Source organism: Bos javanicus, chromosome 20 (genome assembly GCF_032452875.1).
Source record: "Bos javanicus breed banteng chromosome 20, ARS-OSU_banteng_1.0, whole genome shotgun sequence".
NCBI classification, from domain to species: domain Eukaryota; kingdom Metazoa; phylum Chordata; class Mammalia; order Artiodactyla; family Bovidae; genus Bos; species Bos javanicus.
In genome coordinates this window covers 40,191,082-40,218,324 of record NC_083887.1, presented here as the reverse complement: position 1 = coordinate 40,218,324, position 27,243 = coordinate 40,191,082, and the positions used below count along the sequence as shown (strand labels likewise).

Below are 27,243 nucleotides of genomic sequence, written 5' to 3'. Positions count from 1 at the left end.
TGAGCGACTTCACTTTCACTTTTCACTTTCATGCATTGGAGAAGGAAATGGCAACCCACTCCAGTGTTCTTGCCTGGAGAATCCCAGGGACGGGAAGCCTGGTGGGCTGCCGTCTGTGGGGTCGCACAGAGTCGGACACGACTGAAGCGACTCAGCAGCAGCAGCATTCTGCCTCTGGGACTTCCCTGGTAGCTCAGAGGGTAAAGAATCTGCCTACAATGCAGGAGACCCAGGTTTGATCCCTGGGTGGGGAAGATCCCCTGGAGAAGGAAATGGCAACCCACTCCACTATTTTTGCCTGGAAAATTCATTGGACAGAGGCGCCTGGTGGGCAACAGTCCCTGGGGCACAAAGGACACAACTGAGCGACTAACACTGATCTGTCTCTAGCAAAGTCAGTATCTCCATCTTCCTTGGTCTCATTATTCTCATTTAAAATTCAGGTATAATTCTGGAAAACACTGCTAATGAGCACATTTAAATGTTTTGCATTAGATGCAAAGACTAGATCCTGCTGATTCTTATTGTGATTTAAATATGGGAAGTCAGATTGATTTACTTAAGGCTATAAAATTGTGTCTAACTCCTGGAACTTCTTAAAGAGAACATCCATCAAGTACTACCAATACTCTACTCTAATTATAGACCCTCTTCTTAATTTCATTAGTATAGAGGTTTGGGCTTCTTTCTTTCACAATCCTGATTAACTAGTAACTTGTTTTTCAAGCAAGGATTGTCTCAACACTCATTAATTCCCTCAACATGTATTGAACATCAACTGTGTGCCAGGCTTTTATCTGCTAGATGTTGCCAAAAATACACAAGTTGTGCTTTTGTGAAGTTTTCAACCTGAGAAAATAATTTTTTAATTGTAAAACTGTAGTGGTTTTACAATTGCACTATAAACAGCGCTACAGAAAGCTACCAGAATATGTAACAGGGAGACTTACTCCATCCCAGTAAGAGTGGTCAAGAAATTGTCCCCCAAAGAAAACAATTTCTGAGATCTAATACGTAGTTGCTAATTAGGCAAAAAGTATGTGGGGCAGGCAGAGATGAGAATAAGAATAGCCCCAATAGGCAGATCCCAGAAATAATAATGTCACTAAGGTTGCAGCTCCTTGGAAGGAAAGTTATGACAAAACTAGATAGCATATTAAAAAGCAGAGACATTACTTTGCCAACAAAGGTCCATCTAGTCAAGGCTATGGTTTTTCCTGTGGTCATGTATGGATGTGAGAGTTGGACTGTGAAGGAAGCTGAGCACCGAAGAATTGATGCTTTTGAATTGTGGTGTTGGAGAAGACTCTTGAGAGTCCCTTGGACTACAAGGAGATCCAACCAGTCCATTCTGGAGATCAGCCCTGGGTGTTCATTGGAAGGACTGATGCTAAAGCTAACTCCAGTGCTTTGGCCACCTCATGCGAAGAGTTGACTCATTGGAAAAGACTCTGATGCTGGGAGGGATTGCGGGCAGGAGAAGGGGACGACAGAGGACGAGATGGCTGGATGGCATCACTGACTCGATGGACGTGAGTCTGAGTGAACTCCGGGAGTTGGTGATGGACAGGGAGGCCTGGCGTTCTGCGATTCATGGGGTCACAAAGAGTCGGACACGACTGAGCGACAGAACTGAACTGAAGGTTGCAGCTCAGTGTACGGTGGGGAAGTGAAAAAGCTGGGCAGTCAGAGACCTTCAAAACCATGACTTTCTTTACACTGAAAACCACTTAAAGAAGAGTTTTAATCTAGAAGTTGCCACGATCATATTTGTATTTTTAAAAAAAGACTATTCTCCTTTGTGAAAGGATAATAAAAAGAAATTCACTGAGAAATAAACTGCTGTCATGCGAAAAAAATGAACCCAAGAAATCGGGTTAGGAGGCTATTGATTGAGCTTCGTGAAAGGATGACCCTGGAGGCAAGTTGTCGAGGACTGATGTTTAGAAAGTACAATCCATGAAACTCGGTGGAGTACATAAACTGTAAACAAGCTCATTATGATTCTGATTTCAAAACAGCGACTGTTTTAAATCGACTGATAAAATAAACGGAAATAGAGCCATTCGATTCCAAACACTGAGACCTCTGTGTGGGAGAATCCGCGGAGTCGGCGTGGTTATTTCCTTAAGTAAAGTTTCCTTGCATTTTCATAGGCTCTGTGGAAATGCTCCCTGATGCAATATAGACTGGAGGTGGCGTGTAATAATAATGAATGTCCGAGGAAAGGCGCTCGTCCCCTGATCAACAAGGCTTAGGTCTTGCGAACTCCAGATTGCAAGAAGAAGGGCCTCGCTCGGTTCACCGCCATAGACTTGAGAGCCGGGAAAAGTCCGCAGAACTCAGCAGTCACGCCAGGTCAGGTAGCGCCAAAGCAGCAAAGAACTCTGACCTCTACCCCAGTATCTGACAGCGGGCCAGGAACAGATAACCCGAAATTTTCCGGAAGCTCAGACTTAGCGCGTCTTGCTCGCTACGGCGGCCGAAAGGGCCCTGGAGTAATAGGCGGAGTCAGCCCGGAAGAAGGCGCACGCGCATTGCGGACTTCTGGGCTCCGGAGATAACCCTATAACCCGCCAGGAGTGAGTGCAGGTTCTGTAGTTTCCTCCCCGCCCCGCCGCTTCCTGATTTCCGAGAAGGGCTATCGCCAAAGACGCTTTTCCATTGGTTTAGAGAAAGCAGGGCCCGCTATTCCGCGTTGTCGATTAGCTGCCTGCTCTCCCATCAGGTTAGGAGGCGGAGCTTGGGCGCTTTCAGATTGCATCAGCTGTGGACCACGTGGCGCAAGCGCAGTGCTCCCAGTCGCCACTGCCCACTTTTTGGCGACTGCTGTCCTTTCCTCCTGGCCGTCGATCTGGGCTTTAGTTTTCTCTTGGTGGTTTGCGGATGTCCGAGGAGCAGGCCAGTAGCCCTTCAGCGAAAATGGGAGACGAGGAGAAGCCGGTGAGTGGGCTGAGTGGAGCCCGGAGGCAACGCTGGCGCTCTTGTACCCGTGTTGCCCAACATGGGGAGAGGGAGGGGTGGAGGAACCCTGGGGCTGGGGGCGCGATGGAACTCCCGGACGAGTCAGGGTCCCCTTTGGAGAGGAATCGCAGATTCATAAAGCAGGTCGGGGCCTTGCAGACCATCTCTGAGTCCATCCTCTTTTTGTAGATGAGGACGCTGAGTGTCTTGCTCAGAGCCACACAACTAATTAGAAGCCGAGACAGAATTAGAATCTAGAGCTTTGGGCTTCTAGACTAGCGTCTTTGGCTCACTGTAGTCGGAAAGAATGTTGCGGAGCCTCATTTAATTGTAAAATCACGTACGGGTAAAAGACCCAGTTTAAGAAAGGGAAAACCAAGTCACCGATATCTGCCCAAGTGTATAATAAACGGTGGAGACCACCCCATCTGACAAACTCTAGAGAAGTTACACAATCCTCTGCCCGATGCTAGAGGCTTGCCTTATCACATTGACAAACGTTCATCATTTTACGCCTGAACTTTTCGCTTTAGTGGCATACTATGCTTGGGAACATCTTCCCAATCCTGTTCTGTGGACCAACTTTTGGGTTGAAAGTTCAGATCGCTTTTACGTAAATATATAGTATATACACTTGCCCATCTTTGTTCTGTTTTCGTTGGAAATAAAGAACGGCTGCCCCGTCACGTTTCCAATTGTTACTGGAAAGGTGAAGTGGACCTCAGGGTTCCAGAGAGACCCATTTTAGTATCGCGGCTCTGCTGTTCACTGTGCTGTGCTTAGTCGCTCAGTCGTGTCCGACTCTTTGCGACCCTATGGACTGTAGCCCACCAGGCTCCTCTGTCCATGGATTTCTCCAGGCAAGAATACTGGAATGGGTTGCCTTGCCCTCCTCTAGGGGATCTTCCCCACCCAGAGATCGAACCCAAGGCTTCCACATTGCGGACGGTTTCTTTACCGTCTGGGCCACAAGGGAAACCCTGTTTACTACTGCTGCTGCTGCTGCTGCTGCTAAGTCGCTTCAGTCGTGTCCGACTCTGTGCGACCCCATAGCCAGCAGCCTACCAGGCTCCCCCGTCCCTGGGATTCTCCAGGCAAGAACACTGGAGTGGGTTGCCATTTCCTTCTCCAATGCAGGAAAGTGAAAAGTGAAAGTGAAGTTGCTCAGTAGTGTCCGACTCGAGCGACCCCATGGACTGCAGCCCACCAGGCTCCTCCACCCATGGGATTTTCCAGGCAAAAGTACTGGAGTGGGGTGCCATTGCCTTCTCCGACCCTGTTTACTAGCTGTATGCAAATGGAAAGTTACTTACTCTTTTTAGCCACTAGCCTCATTTGTCAAATGGAGAGGTGTTTTAGAACACAAAAAACCTTGATGTTAGTTCTCTCCTTTATCGTTACTGGTTTCATTTAGCAGAATCCATATGACCAAAAACATTTAATCCGAAAAACAGAATTGTTTCCTTCTCTTTCCATTTTCAATTTTCATAGATAGACCTGCAGTTAATTTTGTATCCATCTTTTTACCTGAATACTTGGCTAGTTATTAATAATATTGATGTTCACTGTTATATCCTATTATTATATATTGGGCTTCCCTGGTGGCTCAGAGGGTAAAGCATCTGCCTGCAATGCAGGAGACCCGGGTTCGATCCCTGGGTGGGGAAGATCCCCTGGAGAAGGAAACGGCAACCCACTCCAGTATTCTTGTTTGGAGAATCCCATGGACGGAGGAGCCTGCTGGGCTACAGTCCACGGGGTCACAAAGAGTCAGTATATTATATGTAGTATATATTATTATATATAATATATATTATGTAATATTCACTACCATGTTATAATTAATATAATATTAATTAATATAAGATTAATATAATATTAATCTTAGAATCCTGTCAGTACTTTACTTGACTAGATGGACTTAAGGTGTATTCATTGGTCAGCTGTTGGCTGTAGATGAACCTTAAAAGTTCATTAAGTCCTGAATCCCAGAGTAGGGGAAGTGTTAGCTCAGAAGGAAATTGGGAGTAATATTTTTACAATTTGTTTTGTGTTTTAAGTGATGCAAGTCATAAGTTTTATGAAATTGAAAAGAACAATCAAAATGTCCACAAGTGGTAAATGGGTAAATAATGAAATGTTATTTGACAGAAAAAGGAGTGCAGTACTGATACATGTAGTGTGGATGATCTTGAAATCATATACTGGCTTAAAGAAGCCAGTCACAAATAACTTTATCGTATGATTCCATTTGTATGCAATGGCCAGAATAGGCACGGCTATAGAAACAGAAATATTAGTTGTTGCCAAGTGCTGGGGAGATGGGGGACGAGGGAATAACTGCTAATGTGTACAGGATTTTCTTTGGGGATAATGAAATTGATTGTGGTGATAGTTGGGCAACTGTAAATACACTGAAAAACCATTGAATTGTGCATTTTTTTTTTTGTGGGTGCATTTTATGGTGTAGGAATATATCTTGAACTGTTTTTAAAAAGTTCAAAGGTCAAAAACATTTACAAAACTAAAGTGTTGTGCCCCCCCACCCCACCCCCATCCCCAGTTCTGCTCTTTCACTGCTGAAGATCACTTCCTCCCTTAGAGTTGACCACTGTCAGCTTCTGGGTGGGTGTCTTTTCTTCCTACCACTTAAAGATTTTCTGAACATAGAAAAATTATCTAATTTTTTCTAATTTAATCATGTATAAAATGGAATAATGATAGCCATCTCACGGTGTTTCTGTGAGAATCCGAGGTGATTGTGGAGGATCTCTGTAGATGGTAAAACTTTTATGCGGTGTTTGCTTTAAGATGTTTCTGTCTGAGCAGTGACAGGGAGGTAAGTCGTTTATTTCTGAGACGATACTCTTTGTAGTAGTGTAGTACTGTTAGTTGCTGCTGCTGCTGCTAAGTCGGTTCAGTTGTGTTCGATTCTGTGCGACCCCATAGCCAGCAGCCTACCAGGCTCCCCCGTCCCTGGGATTCTCCAGGCAAGAACACTGGAGTGGGTTGCCATTTCCTTCTCCAATGCATGAAAGTGAAGTCGCTCAGTCGTGTCCGACTGTTAGTCGCTAGTCGTGCCCAACTCTTTGCAATCACATGGACTGTATAGCCCACCAGGCTCCTCTGTTCATGGGACTCTTCAGGCAAGAACACTAGAGTGGGTAGCCGTTCCCTGTAGTATCCCTTAATGTGGTTTGGGATTTCTCAACCTCAATGCTCTTGACACTACAAACTGGATAATTCTTTGTTGTGGGAAGCTGTCCTGTGCCTTGTTGGATGCTTAGCACTATCCCTGGCCTCTACCCAGTCTATGCCAATTGTACTCCCCAGTTGTGACAAGCTAAAAGGTTTCCAGACATCGCCAAATGTTCACTGAACGAGTCACTGCTTCTGGGTGAGAACCACTGGTTAAGACTAGTTCTTGCTGTTGGTGTCTTGCACAAGACTTACTGCTTTAAAACTTTCTGTGACTTCCTGGCATTGAACTGAATTCTAAGAAGTCCACAGATGACACCACCCTTATGGCAGAAAGGGTGAAGAGGAACTAAAAAGCCTCTTGATGAAAGTGAAAATGGAGAGTGGAAAAGTTGGCTTAAAGCTCAACATTCAGAAAACGAAGATCATGGCATCTGGTCCCATCACTTCATGGGAAATAGATGGGGAAACAGTGGAAACAGTGTCAGACTTTATTTTTCTGGGCTCCAAAATCACTGCAGATGGTGACTGCAGCCATGAAATTAAAAGACGCTTACTCCTTGGAAGGAAAGTTATGACCAACCTAGATAGCATATTAAACAGCAAAGACATTGCTTTGCCAACAAAGGTCCGTCTAGTCAAGGCTATGGTTTTTCCAGTAGTCATGTATAGATGTGAGAGTTGGACTGTGAAGAAAGCTGAGTGCTGAAGAATTGATGCTTTTGAATTGTGGTGTTGGAGAAGACTCTTGAGAGTCCCTTGGACTGCAAGGAGATCCAACCAGTCCATCCTAAAGGAGATCAGTCCTGGGTGTTCATTGGAAGGACTGATGCTAAAGCTGAAACTCCAGTACTTTGGCCACCTCATGCTAAGAGTTGACTTATTGGAAAAGACTCTGATGCTGGGAGGGATTGGGGGTAGGAGGAGAAGGGGACGACAGAGGATGAGATGGCTGGATGGTATCACCGTCTCGATGGACATGAGTTTGAGTGAACTCAGGGAGGTGGTGATAGACAGGGAGGCCTGGTGTGCTGCGATTCATGGGGTTGCAGAGTCGGACACGACTGAGCGACTGAACTGAACTGAACTGAACTTATCTTTGACAGTGGTGAAATTTCCTCTTTCAAAATCAGATTTCCACTTTTTTAAAAAACAGATGCTAAAATAACATCCTCAAAACTTTCCTAGGGGCAGCTTGGATCGGTGTCAAATTAGATGAAAATAAAGACCCTTCATATCTTTTTTGCTTCTTTAGGTAGGTGCTGGTGAAGAGAAACAAAAGGAAGGAAGCAAGAAGAAGAATAAAGAAGGATCGGGGGATGGAGGTCGAGCAGAGGTAAATGTTTTCAGGGCTGTCTCATCAGAGATTGACAGGGCAGGGAGCTGTCTTAGACTTGTCCTATGTGAGAGTCTTATGGTTTTCATGGAATTTTAAGATGGCACAAGATGAAAAAATCAGGGAGAAGAGCCAGGAAAGTCTTAAGAGGGAAAGAAAGACTGGCGGTTACTTGTTATTGAAAAAGAAAAATAGCTGAAGTATGATTGTAAGATAATCTGTGGGATTAGATATGAAAAACAGAGAACAAACGTTGCCAAAAAGAGGACTGTGATAATTACTCAGTTGCCAGATTGGGTGCTAGCCCTCTGACCATTTCATTCAATGAGACATTGAGAGACTTTGGTGTTTGAGCTTATACTGAGTACAAGGGAAACCAAAGAAAGCCCCATTCCTTCACCCCATTCACACTGTTTCCACCTGGACCTGCCACCAGGGACTGGTTTTAAGCAGGGCAAATCTCCTTGAGGCCTCACACGTGTAGCGAAAATGCTTTCAGTTCACCAGGCAGATGCTGGAAGGAACTGACACCTCAGGAGTCATCCCAGAATCCACCTCGTTCCTGGGTGCCGTAGGAGGCGGTGAGACTCGTCTTCCTACTTTGTTTTTGAAGTTGAACTGCTGTGAACTAGGCTTCATTTTTTGCTTTTGTCATTGCAACTGTTTTATTAGAGACTCTTTAGAAAACGACCAAAAGACAGAAGAACAAAGGAATAGGCTCTTAAGAAGTATGCTATAGCACAGTAAAGTGATTTAAGAGCTCTTTTTTATAATTGATAAACTTAGAGCACTTCCACTTACTGAAAGGTAAGTTTGTAGGTGATCAAGCACCATTAAGTGTTGCTTAGAGCCCTGCATAACCATTTCTGTTATGTTTTGTCCATTGTATCCCACTGTAAGTGTGGGGGGAATTGTTGACTGAATTTCAGAATTTGTAAGAAAATGCATTATGTTCCCTAATTTCTTTTTTATACATTCAATATGAGTAGTACATACTGTTCTGTTAAAGTTTGAGAATTAGCCTGGAAATAGGAAAGAAGGGATATAATTAGAGGACTTTTCTGAATCAAGAATTGTGTGTGTGATGTGATTGAATATGTATGTTAAGTGATCTGTCTGGAAAAAAAGTGTACAATGAGGTATCCAAGACCTTTCCTCCTCCTCCATACTCCCATCATTTATGTACTTGTCTGGTTTCCCTTCTAAGGGCAGCGGGTAGATCTTGTTCTCCTCTGTAGGGCCAGGTACAGAGAGTATCTGCTCCATGAGTGGTGAATAAGTTAAGTTTAACACTAAGTGCTTCTGATCAGGAAGTGCCGAATGGATGTGGAGATAAACGGCAGTAAGATGGAGAGGGTTATGTGGGTGGGTAGGACCGTACTGATGCTTCTGAGTAGGTGGGACCAGGTAATGTGAGCAGGATTGTATTAATAGAATGATGGGCTCTGAGTTTTCAGTTAATTTATTGGTGCTTTCCTATCAAGGATTATGGACCCCTGTGATGATTTAATGAAAAGCCCCCGAAGAGCACCTGAATGACTAAAGAAAGGGAAGGACTGTGGTAGGAGGGAGTTATAAAGAGATCAAGACTCTTCCATTAAAAAAAAAAAAAATTAAAAGCCAAGAAAAAAATATGATTGAAATGAGAAGGAAATTTTGTAAGAGGGGAAAAAATGAAGTACTACTTCACATAAGATAAATCTTTTTATTATTATTTCTTTTGCTTTTCTATATGAAAAGGACTGCGAGTATTTACTGACTATTTATTTGTTATCTTGCAGTTGAATCCTTGGCCCGAATATATTAACACCCGTCTTGAGATGTACAATAAGCTAAAAGCAGAACATGATTCCATTCTGGCAGAAAAGGCAGAAAAAGATAGTAAGCCCATTAAAGTCACCCTGCCTGATGGTAAACAGGTAGATGCAGAATCCTGGAAAACTACACCATATCAAATTGCTTGTGGAATTAGGTATGAGCTATATCTGTCTTGACCATTTGTTGTTTGTAACTAAACTTCTTTTTTTTTTTTATCTTGCCAGGTTTTATCCTCATAACAGTTATGTTCCTGTTCAATGCTTTTATTGTTTAATTTACTTTATTCGGGTTTTTTAAAAAATAAAAACAGTTTAGAGCTTTGTGGTCAAAATTCAAAGTGAATATCTTGAAGACTTTGGTCGTATTTTCCAAAAGATTGTATATTTCTTCTTCATGCATGCATGCTAAGTCGCTTCAGTAGTGTCCGATTCTGTGCGACCCTATGGACTGTAGCCCACCAGGCTCCTCTGTCCATGGGATTCTACAGGCAAGAATACTGGAGTGGATTGCATATCCTCATATATTTCTTCTACTTTGATCATAAAATGTCACATAAGCAAGTAGAAACTGCTTCATCTATTTTGACTAAAATTCTCAGTTTAAAAATTAAAATTGAAAGCAGCTCATCTCAAATGGGAAAGTTAAAAAACTAACATGACACAAGAAAAAGTGTATTATTTTTGTAAATCTAATGTTCAAACTTCTGTTGGGCTGGGTTAAAGTTATTTCAGGTAAGTGAGAATTATATGCATACTTTGTAATAAAGGAAATGCTTTCTTAATGTGATATGATAGGGATGAATAGCTGGTAAGTTTATCAAAAAACGATAAAGTTGGAAAGGCGTAAATCAATACCTAGATTTTCTACCAGGTATTGGCAAACTACGGTCATAAAAAAATGACTAATACGACTATAAAGCCAAGGTTGGGGGTGGGTGGAGTGCTAATTAAACTTTTACATTATTTTAACACACTTGAGAAGCCATATGAGTGCAAAGTCCTTCCAGATTTGTGTGTAGTTGTTTCATCCACCCCTGACTTGACAATTTTTTTTAAGTGACTTGCCTGTATCAAGCCTTCTCAAACATTCAACTTGGTTTTCACAGAAACTGTAGTTCCCTTGTTGTATTATTTATCTGTTTCTGTTTACTTATAATGTTTACATATTGAGCTGAAACCACTGAAATCATCATATGAATTGTCAGAAATGATTATCATCACTATCATATTGTTGAACCTAAGAGATACAATAACACGTGCACAAACAAATTTGGGAGCCGTCACACACAGCTGGTTCTTGGCAAGCCCACTATGCAGCCGGTGGGAGTAGGAGCAGGTAGGCCCATGAGCCATGTGTTCAGTATGCCCTGGCCTTCTTACAAAGGGAAGGCTATTAATTCGACAAGTATTTCTACTTAAAGTACTTCTACTTTACTCCAAAGGTGGTAAGAATATTAAGCAAGTTTCCATGTGAGGTCATATATAACTGGATATATGGACAGACTTTTTTAAGTATCAGTTCAGCCTTTCATTTGAGAGAGAATTTTACACGTTGGTTGTTTAAGAGATTTCTCCATTCTTGTGCAATGAGATTGTAGCTGTGTCCGTGTTAAAATCCAGGCTCCTGTCAGTCCAGGAACTCGTTCTCTACATACTACAACATTCTTCAGATTATGTTGTACTTTATCAAGGGGCCAATTGGAAAATAATTTTCCGTTTTTTTTTTTTTTTTTTTTTTGAATTAATGCTTCCATTGAGGCTAACTAGTCGGAAAATATTTTGGGAGAAACATCAAAATTTTAAGTTGAATCATGTAAGACACTTGTGAACTCTAGGCCTAGAATTAAGTTAGTGATATGAAAGTGAGAGTGTTTATGACATTTTTACAAAAGTCCAGAATAACCTCTTGTTCTGTGAAAATGTATAGCATGAATAACAGGCTATTTAAAGGTTCAGGTGATTTGTAGTAAATATATGAAAGGAAAAAAGGGAGGGGGGCTGCTCCGTTTGCTTCAGAATGTTTTTCTTTGAAGTTTTTTCCAAATCTTACTTTGTAGATTATTTTACCCCTTCTTTGAAAAATTGAAATGATCCAGTATTATTCATGTGTAATCTACATTTTCAAAATTGTTAGCATCTCAGAGTACCTTTTAGATCCTAAGATGAAACTTATTTTCTTCCCAAAGAATACAGAGAATATTAATCACCTTTCATCAGTACTTGAATCTTTTGACAACTGTTTTACACAAGTATGATAAAATATGCTTCCCTCTGACAATTCCATGTATCTTTTGTGAATGTACACATTTTATTTTTTATTCGATCCTTTTGATCTCAGGAAGAAAGGAAACATTGGATACAATACATGGGAAATTCAGTGGGAACACTGAAGATGGGATAGGAATGTGTTTTCATTTGTTCTTCAGTTCTGATGCTTCAGCGGGGAAGGATATATAAACAGGCTGTAAACCCTCAAACAGAACAAGGAGTGAACCAGCTCCCACAGCAAGTTCAGCTAGCCCAAGCCTGCTGGTGGTAGACTTAAGACTCAGTGTGAGGGCTTCATGGTGTAGGGTGTTGCCTGCTTTTGTCAGGTTAGAGTATTATAGACTGTTGTTTCTCCAGCTGCACGTTTGCATCTGTAATCTGACTAACCATACTCAATCCTGCTTGAGCCACACAGCTTCCTGTACCTTTCCTAACATATCTCTGCTTGCATCCATGCCTGTTCTCACACTTGGAGTGCCAACTCCTCTCCTTTGCTTCTCGTCCAAATCTTCTGATCCTTCAGCCCCTGGGTACTTTATTTTTTTTTAATATTTGTTTGTTTTTGGCTGCATTGGGTCTTTGTTCTGGCATGATGGATCTTCGTTCCAGCATGTGGATCTTTCAGTATGGCGCGTGGGCTCTTCATTGCAATGTGTGGGCTTCTCTCTATTTGTGGTACCCCAGCTCTAGAGCATGCAGGCTCAGCAGTTGTGGTGTGAGGGCTTAGTTGCCCGGAACAGGTGGGACCTTCATTCCCTGACCAGGGATCAAATGCGGGTCCCTTGCTTTGGAAGGAAGGCGGATTCTTAACCACTGGACTGTCGGGTTACTTATGTTGAAAGCCTGTCCAGGCCCCTCTGATCTGTGCTGCTTTTACTTCCTCAGAACTCCTGTGACTTCTGTACCTGGTGTGGTCTGACACCTCATAACTTGTACTTCATACTGTGTATTTAGGTGACGTTTTTATCCGTATTATAAAATGTTTTATTAGGTAGCATTTTATTTCACATGTATGTTGTAAATAATATCATCTTAGGCATTTGCAGAATTCTGAGATTAGTGTCGCCTCTCAAAGGAAAGATCTGTTACAGATTTCAAGCAGAAGAAAAGCAGAGAAGTTATTTAGAACCAGCCTATCTCCCCCCACCTTTTTTTTTCCTTTGGAGTCTAAATAGCCTGGTTTTATGGAAAACTAATTTTGAAGAAATTAAAATGTAAACTACTGGAAGTTATTGTTTATTACAGTTGCCATGTTTGCTTAAACAAGAAGCATTAGATGTCAAATAATAGTGTTTGGAATTTTCAGAATCTTCTAGTTATATTCTTAGGGACTATCTTGAATTTTGTTGCTTTTTAATTTTATTTCACAAAGTTAAATGTACATCACCATAATAATACACAGTCAAATCTCAAAGACAATACAGGTTCAGTTCCAGACCATCACAGGAAAGCAAGTTACGTGAATTTTTTGGTTTCACAGTACATATACAGGTTGTTTGCATTATACTGTAATGTATTAAGTGTCCAATAGTTTGGTCTGAAAAAACAGTATATGCCCTAATTTAAAAATACTATATTACTAAAAAATGCCAACCATCATCTGAACCTGCAGCAAATCTTGATACTAACACCAAAGATCATAGATCACCATAGCAACAAGTATCGTAATAATGAAAAAGTTTGAAATATTGTGAGAATTAAGAATATGTGACACAGAGGCACAAAGTAAGCAAATGCTGTTCTGAAAATGGTGCCGACAGGCTTGATGCAGGGTTACCACACACACACACACACACAAATATATATATGTGTGTGTGTGTATATATATCTACAGGGTGTAATAAAAGACGAGATATGCCTGTATATAATGTTTTCTTATTTCAGTTCTCACATCAACTGTTGTGCTGCAGAAGATTCTTTTTTATAGAATCTTATGTTTTTATACATGTGTGTATATATTTTCAGTCAAGGCCTGGCCGACAACACTGTCATTGCTAAGGTGAATAAAGCCGTCTGGGACCTAGACCGTCCTCTGGAGGAAGATTGCACCTTGGAGCTGCTCAAGTTTGAGGATGAGGAAGCTCAAGCAGTAAGTTTTTATTCAGATTCACAGTCTTTTCCAGCTTATTATTTAAGCCAGCAAGTGGCTAAAGTTGGTTGATGTCTCATTGTCATATTTGAAGTCTTGATTTTGTCTTTCATGTAGGAAACAGAGTAAAAGTGCTTGTTTTATAAAATTAAGACGTGCAGAAGTGCACTTAATACAAATTTATTCTTACTCAAGATACTTCACTGAGGGAAAAGTGCTCGGAATTTTATTAGAAATTGATTAAGCAAGTAAAAATTGTTAACTACACTATTTGTCAACACTTAATCAAGATGTATCTATTTATTAAATTTGAAATGATTCAAATTTCTGTTCCTTTTGGACAATTGATTTTCATATCTTTCTTACTTTAAAATGCTGAAAGCACTATAAAAATCAGTCTGCATTTGACAGCAGAGTTTCCCCCTTATTTCTCCAGGGTGGAATACCATATAAGAAAAAATAAAATATTTTGTTTTAGTGACGGTGATTTGCTTAGATGCATCGACGGTTTCCAAATGTACTCTGGAGTCCTTAAGTTTTTTATGATAATTTAAATTTACTTATTACTTTTTATTTTGATTTCAAGGTCCATATGTTTGTTCTTGGTTTTAAATTGTATTATAGGCTCTAGTTGTGTGTTGTTTGAGGCCAATAAGAAAAAGGGGCTTCCATGGTAGCTCAGATGGTAAAAAATCCACCTGGAGTGTGGGAGACCTGGGTTGGATCCCTGGGTCAGGAACATCTAGAGAGGAGGGCATGGCAACCCACTCTGGTATTCTTGCCTGGGTAATCCCCATGGATAGAGGAGCCTGGTGAGCTATAGTCCATGGGGTCACAAAGAGTTGGACACGACTGAGCAACTAAACACAATAAGAAAAAAAGTAGGTATAACTCGTAAATGATGTTCCATAGCCAAGTAAAAGCCAGAGCATAGCCCGTGGGGTTGACTCAAAAGACCCTGGGCCACTGCAGTTAATAAGACAGTCATGTGGTGGGTACCTGTTGTTTTCAGGGAACAAAATCCATCCCATTTAATTAATGATGCTAATTTGTATTTTAATTAGTTTGAACAGATAATTTCTAAGATACAAATACAATTTAGTCATTAGAATCCTTTTAAATCCTTTTGGCTCTGAATAGAATCACATTGCAATCTGTAGATTTATAAATTTAGATCTTCTTGTCTTAAATTTACTTTATACTAAACTTTATATATCTTTCAAAACAAGCAATTAATTTACAGCTTGTACTCCCAGACTCAGACCACCGTACTTTTCTTTGGATTTTCAGGTGTATTGGCACTCAAGTGCTCACATAATGGGTGAAGCCATGGAAAGAGTCTATGGTGGGTGTCTGTGTTATGGACCACCAATAGAAAACGGATTCTATTACGACATGTACCTCGAAGAAGGGTAAGTTGTGTAACTGGATAAAGAAAAAATCTGAATTACTCTGGGTTCATACTTTATTTTTAAAGATTTGTCAATAAAGGAGAAATGATATAAAGCTTATTGCTTCACAGTTACCCAGTATTCCTGCTGAGAAAACTTGAAGTGTTGTAGTAACTCATGAAGTAGTAAAGACTTTCTTGAGAGCTCTGTTCTAGATCAATGAAGGTGATTTAGATCATAGACCTAAACCATCTATGTCAGGAAATGAAATGAAGGTTGAACCTCTCCTTTCCTAGTGGAATGTGTGGGAATGGCCTTCATGAAGAGCAAGCTCAAAGTCACTGAAAATATAGAAATAGTTTATAAAAAAAAATGTCTAGTTTAAAAATTCTTAATATATGATGCAAGGGTCTAAAATTCTTAATATATGATGTCGGGGTCTAATCTTCTATATTAAAACCTTTGAAGTATTCTGAAGACATGTTCCCCCAAGCTGTGGTGTGAGTAGAATGGGATAGAAAGAGATTAATTCTATTTTATTCTTCAGGGGTGTGTCCAGCAATGATTTCTCTTCTTTGGAGACTTTATGTAAGAAAATCATTAAAGAAAAGCAAGCTTTCGAAAGATTAGAAGTTAAGAAGGAAACTTTACTGGAAATGTTTAAGGTAAACTGAACTGTAACATGGCCTCCACTTCTGTTTCACTCATTAACGTTACTTAAGGTACATTGGGCTTAGTGTACTAAGTCCATGACTATCCTGTTCTTTAGAAAAATTTAACAAATGTTTTAAAAACATGTATGACATTTATAGTCATAGAATGCTTAGACATACTTCAAATTGTATTTTAGCTACAGTATTTAAAAGTAAAAATTAAAGAGTGGTTATTTTTTAAAATAATTTTTTCTATTTTCAGTACAACAAGTTCAAATGCAGGATTTTGAATGAAAAAGTGAATACTCCAACTACCACAGTCTATAGGTGAGAATATCAAGTGTCGTTAAATACTACTATTGTATATGTCAATGTAAGTCTTTGTTAAAATTCCTTTTTTTTTTAATCTTCAGATGTGGCCCCTTGATAGATCTCTGCCGGGGTCCTCATGTCAGACACACTGGCAAAATCAAGACTTTGAAAATACACAAAGTAAGCAGTATAACTTTGGGGGCTCTATATAGACATACTTATCCACTAAAGATGTATGTTTATTTAAACTTGCATTCCCTTCTCTTTTCAGCCATGTTTCTCTTGCATATGTAAGGGTGGATTTTTTCCTTGGGCTGTCTGCTGACTGTGGGCACTGTGTGTCACTAGCCTTTTTCTTTTTTTTTTTTTTAATTGAAATGCTCTCAAGCAGTGACTGAGAGACTCACCACCCATCACCAGAGCATATGGTGGTGGATTTTGGGTGGACTTACAAAATCACACAGTCAGGCTTTGAGACCGACTCACTGGAGGGTGCGTGCTTTTGCCTTCTGTTATGTCTAAGGTGGTAATTACCCAAGTTCTTTTTTAACCAAACTAATCATGCCAGTAAGATTTTTGTTGTTGTTGGTTGGTTGGTTGATTTTCCATTTTTGCCCAATCTTCTTGTGAAAGAAAGGTGCCTCTAAAGTCAGTTTTGTTTGTGGAGTTGTGATGTCAGTGGGTATTGAGAACGGGGCAATTTTGAGAGGATTAAGCAACTAGCTTCGTTCTGTGGAATGAGTACAGCCACTCTAGACAGACCTCAGCAACTGGGAGATGCTTATATACTACATGTTGGCTTTTTGTGCCATTTTTCTTGAAATAAGGGCTAAATACGAATTTGACCCATAATGTAACTGTGAGAAATAACATGTAACTCTTAAATGAGATATTAAGAATTTGAACATTATCTCATGGTTATTCCCTTTTTTCAGAATTCCTCCACCTACTGGGAAGGCAAGTCAGATATGGAGACTCTACAGAGAATTTACGGCATTTCCTTTCCAGATCCTAAGATGTTGAAAGAATGGGAGAAGTTCCAAGAGGAGGCTAAAAACCGAGATCATAGGAAAATTGGAAGGGTATGTTTAAAAAGAACAATGTGTGTAGACCAGATTGTCATTTGAAATATAATTGTATCAGGTAATGGGAATTTAATTCTGAAGAGGTGCTGTAGCTTTCAAGGACTTACTGTACTGTCCTGGAAAAGCTGTAAATTACTTACTCATTGTCCACATTATCTTTCTAGAGTGTGTTCAGTACTGTGCAGAAATTGATTTTAACTACTCTTTTTATTGGGACCACATGTTAATGGCCTACATTTTTCTGTAAAAGAAGTATAACAGCATTTTGTAGAGCTGGGAGATGCTTTTGAAATTCCCTGTTCTCGCTGACTTACTTGAAAGACATGGAAACTTAAGTCCCAGAAATGTTTATCTGCTTGTTGCCCAAGATGACACAGAGCATCGCCAGTGGATTCTGTGGTATCCTTTTCTTTATTCCTCTACCCCTGAATGTTTTCTAAACTGGAAGTTAAGTTTGGTAAAAAAATATTCATTTCTACAAGTGTGTTCACTCTGTGCCGGGCATGATATGTGTATAAACTTCCTTTTGCTTTTGTATACCCAGGACCAAGAACTCTACTTCTTCCATGAACTCAGCCCTGGGAGTTGCTTTTTCCTGCCCAAGGGAGCCTACATTTATAACACACTTATTGAATTCATCAGGGTAAGCTGTATTCATTCTTTTCTTCTATAGATTTAAGACATAAGTTGATTTTATTAGATAAGGTCTGCCAGAGGGAAAGATAACCTTGTGTTTGAGAAGAAACATTTTAAAGAATAAATGAAAATGTATGTATTAGGTCTCATAAAATGTATAAAAAATTCTTTCCTCCTAATATGTGATCTAGTCCATATAGTTGGGTATATATGCATGAGATAAGCTGGTGAGCTTGTAATGGGGCCCGTAACCCCTTATGTGGGAGATCTGTGGCTTTCTGACCGTTCATTTGTATTTTCTTTGAAAAACAAGTTAATCTTTACATTACTTTTTTCTTTGTAAACTGTGACAACCGTATATTTATAGAGAATAACACCACCAGTATCTCTGTACTCATCTCCTAATTAAAACATATCCAAATAGGGCTATATTTGCTTCAGGTTTTTTATTGAGATAGAGTAATACATGGGCTTCCCTGGTGGCTCAGTGGTAAAGAATCCTCCTGCCAATGCAGAAGACATGGGTTTGATTCCTGGGTCAGGAAGATCCTCTGGAGAAGGAAAGGGCAACCTACTCCAGTATTCTGGCCTAGGAAATCCCATGGACAGAGCAGCCTGGCGGGCTATAGTCAGTGGGGTTAAAGAGTCACATACTACTTAGCAACTAAACAACAGAGTAATATATACATGGTAAGGGGGGAGGAACTGTCTTTTAAGAGTCCTTTCTGATCTACTTCCTTCCTTTCCTAGAAGAAACTATATATTATTTTAAAGTTAGCATGGATGGATCCTTTTTGTGCATGTTATTTTTACATCTGCCGTATAAATACGTATCTAAATTATGTGTTTGTGTGCTTCAAAGTTACATGCATGAAGCCTTGATGTGTATTAGTCTGCCCTGTGATTTTCACTTCAGATAAGTATACATCCAGTTCATTTTCACCTGTTCAGTATTAATCCATCGTCTAACTTCCACAGTGTGCCCTGTGCTTACTGGGTGCACTGACGTCATTTCCCTTTCTCCCGTGTGACCAGTTGTGCTGGAGTACCCTCCTCTTGTACATGTCAGGGGCTTCCTCTTGGGTGAATCCCTCCCAGCAGAGCTTTGCGATTTTAAGATGTGCATCTGGAACTTTACTAGATGGTAGACAATGGCTCGTGAAATTGTTCCTTGCACCTGATGTGTAAGCATGTATTCCCTACATGCATTGTGTCTGTTTCCTAACAGAGTGAATACAGGAAACGAGGATTCCAGGAGGTGGTCACCCCGAACATCTATAATAGCCGGCTCTGGGTGACCTCGGGCCACTGGGAGCACTACAGCGAGAATATGTTCTCCTTTGAAGTGGAAAAGGAGCTGTTTGCTCTGAAACCCATGAACTGCCCGGGACACTGGTATTCAGCAGTTTTGAGTTTCTCTCATAGATTTTCAGCAATCAGTCCTAGATTGTTTTTCCTCCTTTGAAAGTATTTAAAAAGAAAACAATGATGTAATCAGAAGAGTATTTAAATGTATCGTAAGTGCAGTGGTGTAACATCTTCTGTGCCCAGCTAGATCCTCAGATCTGTAGACATTCAAGAGTGGCATTGGGGCAGCATCAGTGAACAGACAGGATACAGAACAGGGGAGACTTTTATTTATTTATTTTTTTAAGATACATGCATCAGAACCTCCTGCTGATGAATTGACATCCTTGGAAAATCCTCCTTGCCTTGAGGCAGTTCACTTTGTATCCTTGGAAGCTGGGTGAGGAGCAGCATAGGGCAGACCAGGGAGAGCTGTGGCTGGCTGCAGGTGGTCAAGTCATAGCTCCTGGCACCGGTCCCAGCCACCAGGCCTCGAGGGCAGAGGGCGTGAAACGGAGGAGTCTCCACGGGGGCCCTGGCTTGTAAGTCAGGGAGCCAAGTTCAAGTTTATTCTTAGTCTTCCCAGGTTCTTCAAAGTTTCTGAAGCACTTTCAGACTAACCGGGAACTAAAGCACTTTGGGGAGCAGTAAGAAAGTACAAGAGACGCTAGTGGAAAATCTCCCACCTGCCAATGCAGGTAGACCTAAGAGACACAGGTTCAATCCCCAGATTAGGAAGATCTCCTGGAGAAGAGAATGGCAACCCACTCCAGTATTCTTGCTGTTCCACAGACAGAAGAGGCTGGTGGGCTACCGTCCATAGGGTAGCAAAGAGTTGGACATGATTGAAGTGACTTGCATAGCACAACAGCTTAAGTACAGACTTTCATTTCCACTGTTTCTATAGCTAAGATTTTCTTTACAATATGAGCCTTAAAGGCCATCCTCAAAGAGCACAAGGATAAGACTTCAGACTTAATGGAAATACATTTTTTATTCTAGCTTGGTCATGGATGGTTGTATTATAATTTATTTGCTGCTTTATTCATGCTAGTGCTTAGAAAAGCCCAGACTTTTGATGTGTGAACAGCTAGATCCAGTATTTGGCAGCCTTTCTTAGCAGTATCAGAGAAGCAGTTGTGTTCTTGTGAAATTAAATGTCAGTGGATTTTTCTTTGCCCTCTTCTTTAGCCTCATGTTTGATCATCGGCCAAGATCCTGGCGAGAGTTGCCTCTGCGAGTTGCTGATTTTGGGGTGCTTCATAGGAATGAGCTGTCAGGAGCACTCACAGGACTTACTCGGGTCCGAAGGTTCCAGCAAGATGATGCTCATATATTCTGTGCCATGGAGCAGGTATGAGATTCTGGGGTGAAACACTTTGAAAGACATGTCAAGAATATTGAGGAAAATTAAATTACCACTGTTCCCCCCCTCTTTTTTTTAAAGATTGAGGATGAAATAAAAGGTTGTTTGGATTTTCTGCGTACAGTATATAGCATATTTGGATTTTCTTTTAAACTGAACCTGTCTACTCGCCCAGAAAAATTCCTTGGAGATATTGAAGTATGGAATCAAGCTGAGAAAGTAAGTGGTGGTTCAGTGTGCTTCAATATTACTTGAGTGAAATTGGCATGCGCCATAATGTGAGAAAGCCAAGCTTCTTTAAATGGATAAAAGAGAAAGAAAATTGGAAATGGTTTCTAGGCTTGTGTAAGCCAGTTTTTTCCTCTGTGATTTTGTATTTTAGACATGGTTGAGTGTGTTTTTTCAGTCATCAAGCTGTAATCTTTAAAGGGGTTTGTGTATGAGTATGTCTAGGTGGACAAAATTGTAAAGCAAAGAATAGTAACCCATAAAGTAGTTAGAATATTTTTAGTCTCAAATTAGGATGGAAGAAGTTGCATTTGAACAAAAATTTAAATCATTTTGTTTTATCCTTAGCAACTTGAAAACAGTCTGAATGACTTTGGTGAAAAGTGGGAATTAAATCCCGGAGATGGAGCTTTCTATGGCCCAAAGGTCAGTACCAAAGTCTAATTGAGAATAATATGTCTTTTCTGTTCCGATGAAGAAGAGATTACTTTAAGGTTTTTAAAAATTCACCCCTAATAGAACCCAATCTTTGCATCTTAGATTGACATCCAGATTAAAGACGCTATTGGGCGGTACCACCAGTGTGCAACAATACAGTTGGATTTTCAGTTGCCCATTAGATTTAATCTTACTTTTGTAAGGTGAGTTTCTAAGTGTCTGCTCTGAATATTCTTCCATAAGGACATAAAGGAAGGTATATACAAAATACAGGAAAACAATTTTTTTTCTTTCTAGCCATGATGGTGATGATAAGAAAAAGCCAGTCATTATCCATAGAGCCATCTTGGGGTCAGTGGAAAGAATGATTGCTATCCTCACTGAAAACTACGGGGGCAAATGGTAATGTGCATCATTATTTCCGTGTGTTTTTGTCCAGATGATGTAAATTAACTGTCAGAAATGTCTGCTGTCCAGTTTAGTTCTATGATGGAAAGGGAGAATGATTCTAGTTGGTGACTTCTAATTAATGACAAGTGTTTACTAAAAAGTAAGGAATCACAGTCTAAACCCAAGTTTTTTAACTAGAAGAATGTTTGCAATTATTTTTAGCAGTTGATTGGTTCGAATGTTATATAAATGCTTTCTAATGAGTTATTCATCAGTAAGAAGATTATTGTTTTGATTGCTTTCTAAGTAACTTTGGGAACTTATAAAACTTGGTTTTTTGTTTGAGTAAACAAAAGTAGGCTTTCAGCAGTACCTTGTTCAGTGTTGCTGATCATAATAAATAAGCATTTTGGACCCTTTAGAAGCCAAGTTTTTGGGGTTTTTTTTTTTTTTTTGGATTGAAAGTACAGAGTCCAAACCAATTAACATTTTTGTGTCTCATTTCTAGAAACGTTTGTTTCTGCTAGCAAGATAATAAGCACGTTACTTGTGCATTTTATTTTCTCAGCACCTTTGTCTGGGCCCCATTTTGGGAAGGCAGTTGAAAACAGGAAATGGTTATGAAACACCCATTTTGTACAGCCTGTGTCATTACATTGCAGTCACTTCAGTTTTCTTTGTAATTTGATTAGTTCAGACATTTTAAGTTAGGGATGTCATACGTATAAATGAAATAAGCTAATTTCTCTTCAGTTATATTTCACAAAATCAAAACAAACATGGGCAGTATTCTCTGCACAATCTCGAGAATAGGGAGGTCCTCCGCTGATGCTTTACCAAACCTGTAGTAGGTGGGGAACAGCCCACAATTGGGGTGGAATTTGGTACTCACCAAATTCAGCCTAATTTGGTGCTTGAAATGAAAGGCGCTCAGTTGCGTCTGACTCTTTGTGACCCCATGGACTATACAATCCATGGAATTCTCCAGGCCAGAATACTGGAGTGCTAGCCTTTCCCTTCTCCAGGATCTTCCCAACCCAGGGATCGAATCTTCCCGCATTACAGGTGGATTCTTTACCAGCTGAGCCAAGAGGGAAGCAATTTGGGGCTTACTCCAGCCTAACTGTAGCAATTACACCCTTAATTGTAGCAAAATAACTTGAAAATAGAGGCGGGACCAGGAGCAGCACTGGCTTGAGTCTGCAGCGGTGGGGATTGGGTGCCTGAAATCCCTGAAAGGAGAACTGCAGATGGGCTCACCTTTTTATAAGCAGGGAAAACACACTCACTTTTACCAAGTACCATCACCACTTACTAACTGTTTCTATTTGTTGAGTCCTGCAAAATGGATCTTGAATAAACTGAAGGCACAGTCTCTGTCCCTACATGAAGAATGAATAATACAGTAACACTTGAATAAAATAACCTTTGGGGTAAAATAACTTGAATCATTAAGTGCTCTTCTTTGTCGGTGTGTTAAGCCCTCCAGCCGTAGGTGCATGGTGTTTTCTGTTAGCTGCTGTGTTGAATTATGGGGCGTGGTCCCAGCTCTCTAGTTGCTTTGCTCTCTCTGCTTAGCAAGACAAGTCTTAATTACAGATTTTCCCTTTTTTCTGCTCCTGAATCATCCTTCAGTCCTTATTGGACATTGAAAAAAAGCCAGGTTTTTGGAAGTGGTCCTTGCATGTTTCAGGAAAAGGTACTGAATAGTAGACTAAGAAGTGTGCTATCCTTGTTGAAGAAAGTTCCCAAATTCACATTACATATTTTTTTTTTCTTCTAAAGGCCCTTCTGGCTGTCCCCTCGTCAGGTAATGGTAGTTCCAGTGGGACCAACATGTGATGAATATGCCCAAAAGGTAATCCTTAAGTATGACTGTCTTTAAATTTAATAGCTGTTGTTCAGCTTTTCAGATCTCATAAATTATATCTATGCTTTGTAAGTCAAACTGCTGTGATATAGAGAAGTGTTTACATTTCAGTCCTTGGTAAGCCTAAGTAGATAATATTACCTCTTTAATGTTTTTTTATGTGGTTCTGTGGTGAGTAGACTTAATTTGGAAAGTTTTATACACACTTGATGTTTTAGTTTTTAATATTAGCAAGTAGTGTGACATATAAATTCAAATGCATAATGTAGTGTAAACTGTTCTTTGACTCAGAGTAATTTTGGTTTGTTTCTAAAGCACATTTCTTTAATTTGAAACTTTTTTTCAAATTGATGGTATGACAGCAATCTTTGCTGTCCTACCAAAAAGCCACCTTACTAACAGATGTATGAATATCCATTCATACCTCACACCTTAAAGAGTAGAACAGTCTATTCTGTTATACAGCAACAATTCCATGCTAAGGAATCTCAAATTATGAAAAGTTGAATTATTAATAAAAAGCATTGTTTCATAATTGCAAGCTGAAAGTAATAAATTGGCTAGACAAAAAATCTATAATATGAATGAATAACATTGTAACATCAAAACCACCATGTTGGATTTCCCTGGCAGTCCAGTGGTTAAGCCTCCATGCTTCCACTGAAGGGAGCACGGGTTCAGTCCCTGGTTGGGGTGCTAGGATCACAGACCACAGTGTGCAGCCGAAAAAAAAACCCAGCCTGTGTCTGGATCAGAATAAATTGCACTTGAGTCTCAACTGCCTTTTAATAAAGGAACATTAAAAAAAACCAACTGATACGCAGACTATTCAAGATATACTGTATTCCTATCACCTCACACAGTCGTTTTAATCAGTTATGCTTTCCACGGTTAATGGATTTTACTTTATTGTATATGCATGTATTTTCACAGTAGAAAAAAGGTCAGTTTTAGTTAACTCACTTTTCAACTATAACACTAACTTTCTCCATGTGGGGATGGAGTGGCATGTAAAATTATGTAGGGGGTGGATTTTTGATTATACTGAGTTGTGGGGGGAGGACACTGCTATTAATCCTTAATGACTAGAGACCAGAGATGTTAAATAGCCTGCAGTTACCAGGCTTCTTACCCAGTGGCAGAATAACTCAACTAACATGTGCACAGGGCTCGTGTTAAGAAAAAAAGCACTGGTGCTTTATACTTTAAAATAGGTTACAGTTGAGAGTGTAGTCTTATCCTGGCACTGTAATAAACTAACTAAGAACCTTTCTGAAATTTGTATACTTCAAAATCCCAGGAGGTTCATTGGTTAATGATCACTAAAGCATAACAACCTATTAGTGAGATAAAAATGGCCCATTCAGATCATTCTGTCTTATTGAATGGTAATTGGTTGTCAGATAGATGGAAAATTTAACGTGGTTTATTTAATTCATAGTTTATCTCTCAAACAATATATCGTTTTGTAGTTCCACATCACGATAATATATACTTCAGTATATTTATTAACATTCCTTTTTAATGTTTGTGTAATTGTTCAAATTGTTAAATAAAATTATTTAAGATCAAAATATAATTCTCCTTGAGATCTGAAGAATTCTCTCTGTTTAAATAGGTACGGCAACAATTCCACAATGCTAAATTCATGGTGGACATTGATCTGGATCCAGGCTGTACATTAAACAAGAAGATCAGAAATGCACAGTTGGCACAATATAACTTCATCCTAGGTAAGAAAGGAGACTTACCAAAGACAGCCTGCCAAAACTTAGGAAAACTTTAAACCTGGAGATGTAGGCTTAAGGGAATTGTGATCGTCAGTAGTCTTTCCATTCCTGATCTCAAACTGTATGTTTGTTCTGTTGATATAACAAAGGAACATTTGGGTTTGGAAACTTGAAAGATTCAAGTAATCTTGAAAGGTTTGTCTAAAAATCTTCTCCCCTTCACCTCCTGCTTTTCGTCTGGTGACTTTTTAATAAGTTGGCTGGATTAAGTGACTTGGTAATAAGCACAGCAGTTCTAGTCATTGCAGAATGGTGGGTTGGGTTTGGTTTTTTCATGAGTAGATTTGGTCACCTGTACATTTTAATGAATCAGAAGCTACAGGGTGGATTTCTGTTTGAATATGCAGTAGGAGTCTTTTCACCAACAAAAGTTTTGTGGGTTTTGGTTTAGTTGTTGGTGAAAAAGAGAAAACCAGCGGCACCGTCAATATCCGTACCAGAGACAATAAGGTGCACGGAGAGCGCACCATCTCGGAAACCATCGAGCGGCTCCAGCAGCTCAAGCACTCCCGCAGCAAACAGGCAGAAGAAGAATTCTAAGGAAGAACTTTGCCCAGCTTGGCTCAGTGGAAAAGGGTGAACGTGTTTGCCTACCGTGAACTTTGTATGATGGAAAATATCAGCTTATACTAACCTTAGAATAATTTGGCAAAGCCTTTGGAGATTACTGCAGATCAATGTTTTTTAATTTAGACTTTAGACTATACGTATTTGAAGAAGGTAATTAAAAGTGACACATTAACATGATTTGATTCATTAAATTTCTGAACACTGGATAAAAGCATGAGGAATGTGCTAATGTAATGTGGAAGAATGTTTTTATAAATGTAATACAGCTAAAATGTTAAGTTTTTTCAGATTTGATCAATGGAAAAGATTAGAATTGGATTATGATTTAAAAATAAAAATTTCTGTTCACATTAAATTTCAACCGCTCTGTCCTTCGTGTCCATACACACCTACCCGGAACAAATCACATGATCCAATATTTATCTTTTATGTTTTGTAACACAGATGATGTAAGTTGGGTGGAGAGGTCAAGCCCATAGTATATTCTGTTCTCAAACTGCGGTGTGAACCAGGGGCCTGCTGCTCAGTCATCGGATGACATCTTGTAGGAATGTCACTTGTAGCTGTTTTGGGGACACAAACCTTTTAAAACCAACCATGAAGCTATTTTAGAGTAGATTTGCACAAATTTTTAAGAAGGGTGAGTCATGGATATAGATATCTATTTCAGTTTCAGTTCAGTCGCTCAGTAGTGAACGACTCTTTGTGACCCTGTGAACTGCAGCACGCTGGGCCTCTCTGTACATCACCAACTCCTGGAGTTTACCCAAACTCATGTCCATTGAGTCAGTGATGCCATCTCCAGCCATCCCATCCTCTTGTCATCCCCTTCTCCTTCTGCCCTCAATCTTTCCCAGAATGAGTCAGCTCTTCGCATCAGGTGGCCAAAGTATTGGAGTTTCAGCTTCAACATCAGTCCTTCCAATGAACACCCAGGACTGATCTCTTTTAGGATGGACTGGTTGGATCTCCTTGCAATCCAAGGGAATCGAGTCTTATCCAACACCACAGTTCAAAAGCATCAATTCTTCTGTGCTCAGCTTATAGTCCAACTCTCACATCCATACGTGACTACTGGAAAAACCATAGCCTTGACTAGATGGACCTTTGTTGTCAAAGTAATGTCTCTGCTTTTTAATATGCTGTCTAGTTTGGTCATAACTTTTCCTTCCAAGGAGTAAGCATCTTTTAATTTCATGGCTGCAGTCATAATCTGCAGTGTTTTGGAGCCCAAGAAATAAAGTCAGCCACTGTTTCCACTGTTTCCCCATTTATTTGCCATGAAGTGATGGGACCGGATGCCAGGATCTTAGTTTTCTGAATCTATAGAGATCTCTATATCTAGATGGAAGAAGGATGTTTCATAGATACAGAGAACAAACGAGTGGTTATTAGTGCAGAGAGACAAGAGGGGAGGGGCAGTATAGGGATAGATCAAGGGTTCAGATCAGATCACGTCAGTCGCTCAGTCGTGTCCGACTCTTTGTGACCCCAT

General features: G+C 40.0%; 1 protein-coding gene across 3 annotated transcripts; it reads left to right on the top strand.

The window, feature by feature from the left end:
- The first annotated feature begins 2,534 nt into the window (after positions 1-2,534).
- TARS1 (threonyl-tRNA synthetase 1) lies at positions 2,535-26,103 on the top strand. Of its 3 annotated transcripts, none has more exons than XM_061393781.1 (20): positions 2,535-2,582; positions 2,729-2,943; positions 7,418-7,498; positions 9,280-9,470; positions 13,549-13,672; positions 14,963-15,084; positions 15,611-15,728; positions 15,979-16,043; positions 16,130-16,208; positions 16,964-17,110; positions 17,658-17,756; positions 18,978-19,144; positions 20,288-20,450; positions 20,544-20,681; positions 21,039-21,116; positions 21,231-21,331; positions 21,426-21,530; positions 23,304-23,376; positions 25,007-25,121; positions 25,570-26,103. In XM_061393781.1, exons 2-20 carry the CDS (start codon positions 2,887-2,889, stop codon positions 25,716-25,718), a joined length of 2,172 nt encoding a protein of 723 aa, XP_061249765.1. In that variant the 5' UTR covers positions 2,535-2,582; positions 2,729-2,886; the 3' UTR covers positions 25,719-26,103. The 3 variants fall into 3 exon arrangements, with proteins under 3 accessions (XP_061249765.1, XP_061249767.1, XP_061249766.1); XM_061393783.1 differs by lacking the exon at positions 2,535-2,582 and adding an exon at positions 11,991-12,083 and having other exon boundaries at positions 2,684-2,943; XM_061393782.1 differs by lacking the exon at positions 2,535-2,582 and having other exon boundaries at positions 2,684-2,943.
- The last annotated feature ends 1,140 nt before the right edge of the window (positions 26,104-27,243 follow it).